This window comes from Mandrillus leucophaeus, unplaced genomic scaffold (assembly GCF_000951045.1).
Source record: "Mandrillus leucophaeus isolate KB7577 unplaced genomic scaffold, Mleu.le_1.0 Scaffold490, whole genome shotgun sequence".
Lineage (NCBI taxonomy): Eukaryota > Metazoa > Chordata > Mammalia > Primates > Cercopithecidae > Mandrillus > Mandrillus leucophaeus.
Genome location: NW_012105254.1, coordinates 1,113,874 through 1,122,503, shown reverse-complemented (window position 1 = coordinate 1,122,503; position 8,630 = coordinate 1,113,874). Strand labels below are relative to the sequence as shown.

Below are 8,630 nucleotides of genomic sequence, written 5' to 3'. Positions count from 1 at the left end.
CGCCCCCAGGATCTTGCCACCGCCCACCCGGGCCTTGGGGTGCGCGGCGCCCTCCTCGCCCACCCTCCCCTCTCCCTGCTGCTGGCCCAGCTGACTCACGCTGGTGAGCTTGGGGTTTGCACCCGGGTTTCTGCAATGGTCCAAAACAAGCGCCTAAAAAGTGATTCCTCCAGCACAGGCAGCTCCCGTCACCCTCCTCTCTGGACGCACTGGGCCCCAGGCCTCGCCCAGCTCGGGGACCGCTCCTCCCTCCCGTGGCTCACTTCGCAAAGGCACTTCGAGTGCGCGGGTGAACTCCACAATTCCCGGAGAGCCCCGGCCTCCTGGCAAGCCGAGACCCTCGCTCGAGTCCTCCCGTCCAGATCTTACCCTTGTAAAGAACTTCACTGGTCACAAACGTTTGTGCATCCCCTACTACGCCCCAGGAACTGCAGGAGCGCTCAGGAGAGAAGGAAAAGAAAAAAGAATGCCTGCCTTTGAGGAACTAGCTCACAGTCTGGAGGGAGGTCCACCCGTCTGTTGGAACCAGTAAGGTTCCCTAGAACAATATTTCTGCAGCAAAGAGCTGCGGGGGTGCAGGCAGGGGGGAAGGCAATTAAGGCTTGGAAGGGTGACTTTTTTTTTTTTTTTCTTTGAGACGGAGTTTCGCCCTTTTTGCCCAGGCTGGAGTGCAATGGCGCGATCTCGGCTCACTGCAACCTCCACCTCCCGGATTCAAGCGATTCTCCCTGCCTCAGCCTCCGGAGTAGCTGGGATTACAGGCGAGCGCCACCACCACGCTTGGCTAAATTTGCATTTTTAGTAGAAACGGGGTTACATCACGTTGGCCAGACTGGTCTCGAACTCCCGACCTCAGGTGATCCGCCTGCCTTGGCCTCCCAAAGTGCTGGGATTACAGGCTTGAGCCACTGCACCCGGCCCAAATACTCTAAAAAGTCACTCTTCGGGTGACTCGCGCCTGTAATCCCAGCACTTTGGGAGGCCGAGGTGGGCAGATTACCTGAGGTCGGGAGTTCAAGACCAGGCCTGGCCAACGTGGTACAACCCTGTCTCTACTAAAAATGCAAAATTAGCCGGGCGTCGTGGCACCTGCCTGTAATCCCACCTACTCGGAAGGCTGAGGCAGAGAGAATCGCAGAATCGCTTGAACCCGGGAGGCAGAGGTTGCAGTGAGCCGCAATCGGGCCACTGCACTCCAGCCTGGGCGACAGAGGAGACTTTGTCTCAAAAAAAAAAAAAAAAAAAAAGCACTGGAGGATGATTGGTGCTGGGAACGGATACAGCAGGTTTTTCGGGTGAAGGCAAGAAGCAAACCATTGAAGGAAGCTAACATGGACAATAGAAGGGTCTGAAGTGAGATGGAAGATTTTAGGAAAGTGGTGGAAATGTTGCATAACCAGTGTGAGATGCTAGAGCGACAAGTTAGTCAAGAGTCACTGAAAACCTAGTGGAGTTTAGAAACCATCATTGTGTAGTGGTGTCCAGCTATAATCCGGCAAGGTATCTACAGAAATATAGCTTAGTTATAAAACCCAAGTTTCCCGCTTGCATAGAGTAGAAGGACAAGAGGGTGAGGAGGTGGAGGACACAGAAAGACTGTGATTGCAGTGATGGGCCAGAGTTCTAGTCCTAGAGGACAGGAACTATTAATAAAACCAGTGGGGAGCTGATAGACTGGGAGACAGATGAGAGAAGGGCTCCAAGGCCAGGGCCTCTGAGGAGATGACTGGCAAACTGGCCCCAGAGTGTGGTGCTGGAGTTCAGGCCTTCAAATGGATATTCCAGGAAATAAGACACTTTGGGGTGTAGCAGCTACAATGGAATAGAAAAGTGAGATGGGCATCACTGGCCTTGGGTTTAGTGCCCACAAGGCTGGCGTGTTGGACATCGAGGGTCCCAAAAGGATGGCAGGAGGTGGAGGAGTCAATCGAGGTCAAGGAACTTTAGAGAATTGGGGTTGCAGGGTGGGTAGTGAGTCTGAAACTAATAGATGACTGACAAGGAAAGGGAGAAGGTTGCAGAATAAATGTCCAGTGCCTTTCAAGACACAATGGAGGCCTGGTGCCGTGGCACACCCCTGTAATCCCAGCACTTTGAGAGGCCGAGGCAGGCAGATAGTTTGAGTCCAGGAGTTGGTGACTTGCCTGGACAACATGGCAAAATCCCGTCTCTACAAAAAATACAAAAATTATCAGTTGTGCTGGCGTGCGTCCCAGGGGAGGCTGAAGCGAGAAGATCGCCTGAGCCCAGGAGGTCAAGGCTGCAATGTGCTATGATCGTGCCACTGCACTCCAGCCTGGACGACAGAGTGAGAGCTTGTCTCAAAAAAAAAAAAAAAAAAAATCAATTAATTTAAAAAAATAAACACGGCCAGGCATGGTGGCTCACGCCTGTAATCCCAGCACTTTAGGAGGCCAAGGCGGGTGGATCACGAGGTCAGGAGATTGAGACCATCCTGGCTAACACGGTGAAACCCTGTCTCTACTAAAAATACAAAAAATTAGCCGGGCGTGGTGGCATGTGCCTGTAGTCCCAGCTACTGGGAGGCTAAAGCAGGAGAATCTCTTGAACCCAGGAGGCGGAGATTGCAGTGAGCCAAGATCGTGCCACTGCACTCCAGCCTGGGCGACAAGAGCGAAACTCCATCTCAAAAAAAATAAACACAATGGAGTTTCTCCCCACCGAGGACGAAAGAACAGTATTGTGGAGGAAGCAGTAAGAAGCTTGGAACAATGATGTCAATTTCTGGGAAAATAAGCAGAGGCTTCACTCAGCAGGGTATCCTTGGGAGAGATCCAGGTCTCCCTGGGTATTGGGGGGGTCCAGGGGAGGGACAAGGAACCACCTTGTCAAAAGGCTAGAGGAATAAACAAGTCTTCCAGAAGGCTCAGGGGAAAGAACATTTGTGAAATGGGTTGGTGTGGGTGCTAATACTTAATACCTGCCACATATGTAAGGTTTCCTTCCACAGTTTCATCTTTCATTATCTGTTTACAACCAGGACAGTTGTTATGATCCCCTTTTTAGAATGAGGGACCTGAGGTTCAGAGATGTGAAATGTCTTGACCAAGGGTACATTAGTTAATATGAGTGGCAAAGCCAGGACATCAATGCACAGCCAGACTCCACCACAGGATGTAAGGCCTGATCTAATCGTCCTATTCATTTATGAGGCTAATGGATAAAGATAGTCTGTATATACAAAGGGCTCAGTATAATAACTATTGTATTTTTAATCTCAAATGGAAAAAATAACGAGCTGGAAAACAAATTTGATAACAGGGTGCGGATTGACTGAATTGTGTGGGATAAGGGTGTATCCTCATTCAACAAGTGTCAGTTCATGGCCCACCACCAGCATAACATTTTGCTAAATCCGCACAAGATGACTTTTTTTTTTCTTAAGATGGGGTTTCATTCTTGTTGCCCAGGCTGGAGTGCAATGGCACGATCTCGGCTCACTGCAACCTCCACCTCCCGGGTTCAAGTGATTCTCTTGCCTCAGCCTCCTGAGTAGCTGGGATTACAGGTGTCCACCACCACGCCCGGCTAATTTTTGTATTTTTAGTAGAGATAGGGTTTTACCATGTTGGCCAGGCTGGTCTTGAACTCCTGACCTCAGGTGATCAACCCGCCTCAGCCTCCCAAAGTTCTGGTATTATGGGCATGAGCCACCGTGCCTGGCCAGATGATTTTTTTTAAATAAAAATGAAGCCCATCATTAATTTGATTGCTTATGTTCTCCTTTTGTAATCTTTTTTTTTTTTTTTTTCTATTTTTTGAGTCAGGGTCTCACTCTATCACCCAGGTTGGAGTACAGTGGCATGATCACAGTTCACTGCAGCTTCCAGCTCCCAGGCTCAAGCAATCCCCCTGCCTCAGCTTCCCAAGTAGCTGAGACGACAGGTGCAAGCCACTACACCCAGCTCATTTTTTATTTTTTGTGTAGACAGGGTCTCGTTATGTTGCCCAGGCTGGTCTCAAACTCCTAGACTCAAGCAATCCTCCCACCTTGGCCTCACAAAGTGCTGGGATTATAGGCATGAGCCATTGTGCCCAGCCTAATCTCTTATTTTTAAGAATTCTACCTTTCAGAACAGTTGTAAAACTGTCTATCCCTTGGTGACCACAGTGTTCACCACGATTTTAAGTGTACCTTAAGATAAAGCAGAGTAAGGCTGAAAGGACTGGGCCCCACCTCTGCTATGGGAAGGACCATACTTCTTTTGCAAGTGAGGAAACTTGAAGGGCAAAAAGACAAGTAAAACATCAAGTTTAGGCCGGTCACGGTGGCTCACTCCTGTAATCCCAGCACTTTGGGAGGCCGAGGTGGGTGGACCACCTGAGATCAGGAGTTCGAGACCAGCCTGGCCAACATGGTGAAACCCCGTCTCTACTAAAAACACAACATTAGCCAGGTGTGATGGCAGGCGCCTGTAATTCCAGCTATTTGGGAGGCTGAGGCAGGAGAATCGCTTGAACCCAGGAGGCAGAGGATACAGTGAGCCGAGATTGTGCCACTGCACTTTAGCCTGGGCAAGACAGAGCAAGACTCTGTCCCAAAAACAAAAAACAAACAAACAAAAAAAAAAATTGTCAAGTTTATTCACCTACTAGATGATGGAATTAGAAGCCCATCCTAGGCTTCTCACTCAAATTCCAGGCTCTGTTCAATCATACTTGAAGCAAATATCCTATTCTGGAAAGTCGCAATCACTTTCAGGTTCTCACTGACTTAATAAAGCCTAGAAAGGCATTGATCCTAAGACATCTCCTGACTTCAAAGCTGAATCAATACTTGGACTCTAAAAACAGGCTGGAATGTCATTAATGTCACTGAACTGTACACTAAAAAAAGTTATGTTCACTACAATTTAAAATATTAATAGTGTAATATACCAAAAATATATACCATTGAATTGTACACTTTAGACAGGTGAATTGTTTAAATCTCAATAAAGCTGTTTGGGGGAAGGAAAAAACAGGTTGGGCTTGATAATCTAAAATCCTGGACCTGAATAAAATGTACATATAAGTCAGGCTGGAAAACTGGACAGCAGGGAAATCAGAGTTGTAATCAATTCCTCATGTACTCCCTCAGGTCACTGGAACCATCCTCCTCTTCTCAAAATAGCTGGGGACCAAGGAATCATGGATGTCCTTCCACAACTAATGACTGCAGACTGTGCTTGGGAAATGCGTCCATGAACTCCCTGCTCTGAAGCGGTACTTACTCACATCACTAGTTTTTTGTCAGTTTTACATGCTATTGTGGGAAAAGTTAAATATATAGAAAAGACAAATGTTTAATTACCCAACTTCAACCCATGGCCAGGCTTGTTTCATCTATATCCCTACCCATTCCCCCCCACCCGCATCCTGTATTAATTTGAAGCAAATTCCAGACATGGTATCATTTCTTTTTTTTTTTTTTTTTTTTTTTACGGAGTTTTGCTCTTGTCGCCCAGGCTGGAGTGCAACAGCAGGATCTCAGCTCACTGCAACCTCCGCCTCCTGAGTTCAAGTGATTCTCCTGCCTCAGTCTCCCGAGTAGCTGGGATTACAGGCACCCGCCACCACGCCTGGCTAACTTTTTGTATTTTTAGTAGAGACGGGGTTCCACCATGTTGGTCGGGCTAGTCTCAAGCTCCTAACCTCAGGTGATCCACCCGTCTCGGCCTCCCAAAGCGCTGGGATTACAGGTGTGAGCCACCGCGCCTGGCCCAGATATGGTATCATTTCTTTGGTAAAATCTCAATACACGCGATGGATAAACAAAACGTGGTGTATACATACAAGGGAATACTATTCAGTCTTAGAAAGAAATTGACACAGCCTTGAGGACATTATGCTAAGTGAAAGAAGCCAGTCACAGACAAATATTGAATGATTCCACTTATATTAAGGTATCTAGTCAGACCCACAGAGACAAGAAGTAGAATGGAGGTAGGAGGGGGATGACAAGGACAGGAATGGGGAATTGTTTAATAGGTAGTTTCAGTTTTGCAAGATGAAGTTCTTTCTATTTTTCATTCTTTTTTTTTTTTCTTTTTTTTGTGAGACGGAGTCTCGCTCTGTCACCCAGGCTGGAGTGCAATGGCTTGATCTCAGCTCACTGCAAGCTCCGCCTCCCGGGTTCACGCCATTCTCCTGCCTCAGCTTCCCAAGTAGCTGACTACAGGCACCCGCCACCATGCCCGGCTAATTTTTTTTGCATTTTTAGTAGAGATGGTGTTTCACCGTGTTAGGCAGGATGGTCTCGAACTCCCGACCTTGTGATCCGCCCGCCTCGGCCTCCCAAAGTGCTGGGATTACAGGCGTGAGTCACCGTGCCCGGTCTATTTTTCATTCTTTTAATTGCAAGATGAAGAGTTCTGAATATTCATTTCACAACAACGTGAATGTACTTAACAGTAGTGAATTGTACACTTAGAAATGGTTAAGGTGGTAAATCATATTAAGATGGTAAATTTTGTGTATTTTACCACAATTAAAAATTTTTAATTTCACAATTCCTCCATTTTATCAACTATCCAGTGTCCAAATTTCCAGTTCTTATAAGTATCATACTATTTTTTTCAATGTGTTTGCTGAATTAGGGTCCTAATAAAATGCACAAGGGGCCATGGGTTACATCTCTTAAGTCTTTTTTAATCTATAGGTTCCCCACCACACCCCCCTCTTCCTTGCAATTTATTTGAAGAAACAAGGTTGTCTGTCCTGTGGCTTCTCATAGTCTAGATTCTGCTGACAGCATCCCATTGTGTTGTTTAACACCTTATTCTGTTCTCTTATTCCCTGTTAGTTGGGCTTGGCAGCTTTGGGTTAGTTTTCAGTTGGGCTCAGGAGGGGCTAAAGACGTCCAATTCCGCGGGAACTCAGCCCTGCGGGACCTGAAAAGGCGAGGCTAACTCACCAGCCAAGCTGCTTAGAGGTAGTCTTAAAATGAGACTGGCTAGGACTTCGACAAAGACACCGTCTACACGCCTACTAGGTCAGTCACCTACAAAGCCGGCGAATGAGGAAAAAGGCAAGGCGGGGCTACGCTGGGAAAGCTCTTTGTCCCCTATCCACACGCACAAAACAGTTGTCACAACTGACGTCACCAGGGGCGGAGCCTTTGGACGGAAGTGACGCTTATGCAGCCGCGGCGGAGTCGTCATAGAGGCGGGGCCGCAGGCGACTCCCGTTTTCCTCCGACTTCCGGACATCTCCCTGAGAGTCGCGCAGAGTGGAGTCAGAGGCAACCAGCCCTCGCTCCGGTCTCTGGGGATCCGGACCGCGGCGGCGGCCCCGCGGACGGGATGTTCCGGGGCTTGAGCAGTTGGCTGGGCTTGCAGCAGCCGGCGGCAGGCGGTGGGCAGCCCAATGCAGACGCTCCACCCGAGCAGCCATCCGAGACGGTGGCTGAGTCCGCGGAGGAGGAGCTGCAGCAAACGGGAGACCAGGAGCTCCTCCACCAGGCCAAAGACTTCGGCAGTGAGTCTCCCCTGGCTCTGGGACCGGGATGGTGAGGGGCGCGTTCCTCCTCTGGGACGACCCTGGGGCGCGCGGGCCCGACTGACTGTGGGATGAGGGGGCCGAGGTGAGAGGCAGGGGAGGAAGATGTGTCTGTCGGTCAGTCCTCTCCGGGTCGGGAGAGATTGGTGAGGATCTGGACAAGGCCACAGCTTCGTCTAGCAGTCAGGTCCTGTCCCTGAAGTTCCTGGTGGCAAGTCTACAAAGTTTGCAGACATTGGAATCTGGTATGCAGCCAAGCAGTGTGACCCAGCGTCTTCGGGTTTGACGAGGAATCTTTTTTGTTCAATTTGAAAACTTTCACCTTCACCCCCCAGATCGGGATCGTTGGCGAGCTTGAACTGGTTGAAAAAATGTTTTTTTGCCCTTAGGTCAGAATGTGTTGTCTGAAGTAAACTGACAATTACTGAATGTCTGCCCCTGGCCATCTGCTTTTTAGGTACAGTGGGACCTTTTTCCTTGAGGGAGAGAAAATGCCACTGTCTACTCTACGCAAGTTGCAGTACTAGATGTTTTATGAAAGATATCCCGTTTCATCTGTTAAACACCCCCAGTGAGTTAGGGGAACAAGCCCAGAGCTATTGGGCCAAAGTTATACTGATAGTGAGTGGTGGAAATGGAATTTGAACTTCGATCTGCCTAATTTTAAAGCCCGTGCTCTTTCCGAGTTTACAGCCTACAGGGGTTGGGGGACGAGTAATAATAGACGTGAAGTAAACACATGCTGTAGTAATTCTCATTTATGGAGAGACCGTAGTGGGCTTCAGTGATCAGAGGAAGCATCTTTGAGGCCCAGTGCGGTGGCTCACGCCTGTAATCCCAGCACTTTGAGAGGCTGAGGTGGGCGGATCATGAGGTCAGCAGTTCGAGACCAGCCTGGCCAACATGGTGTAACCCCGTCTCTACTAAAAATACAAAAAATAGCCTGGCGCGCACCTGTAATCCCAGCTACTCAGGAGGCTGAGGCAGGAGAATCGCTTGAACCAGGGAGGTGGAGGTTGCAGTGAGCTGAAATCGCACCACTGCACTCCAGCCTGGGTGACAGAGCAAGACTCCATGTCAAAAAACAAAACAAAACAAAACAAAAAAGCATCTTTGAGGAGTTAAGCCCT

At 48.7% G+C, this 8,630-nt stretch overlaps 2 protein-coding genes across 2 annotated transcripts in view; one reads left to right on the top strand and one right to left on the bottom strand.

Moving 5' to 3' along the window:
* The window catches only part of CTPS2 (CTP synthase 2), a 130,411-nt gene extending 129,832 nt beyond the window's left edge, over positions 1-579 (bottom strand). The window contains exon 1 of the mRNA XM_011995551.1: positions 264-579. The gene's annotated coding sequence lies outside the window, so the exon portion shown is untranslated. The remainder of the gene's footprint in view (positions 1-263) is intronic.
* A 6,607-nt stretch (positions 580-7,186) lies between these two features.
* The window catches only part of SYAP1 (synapse associated protein 1), a 42,837-nt gene continuing 41,393 nt past the window's right edge, over positions 7,187-8,630 (top strand). The window contains exon 1 of the mRNA XM_011995550.1: positions 7,187-7,479. Within this exon, the coding sequence (XP_011850940.1) occupies positions 7,305-7,479 (175 nt within the window). The 5' untranslated portion in view covers positions 7,187-7,304. The remainder of the gene's footprint in view (positions 7,480-8,630) is intronic.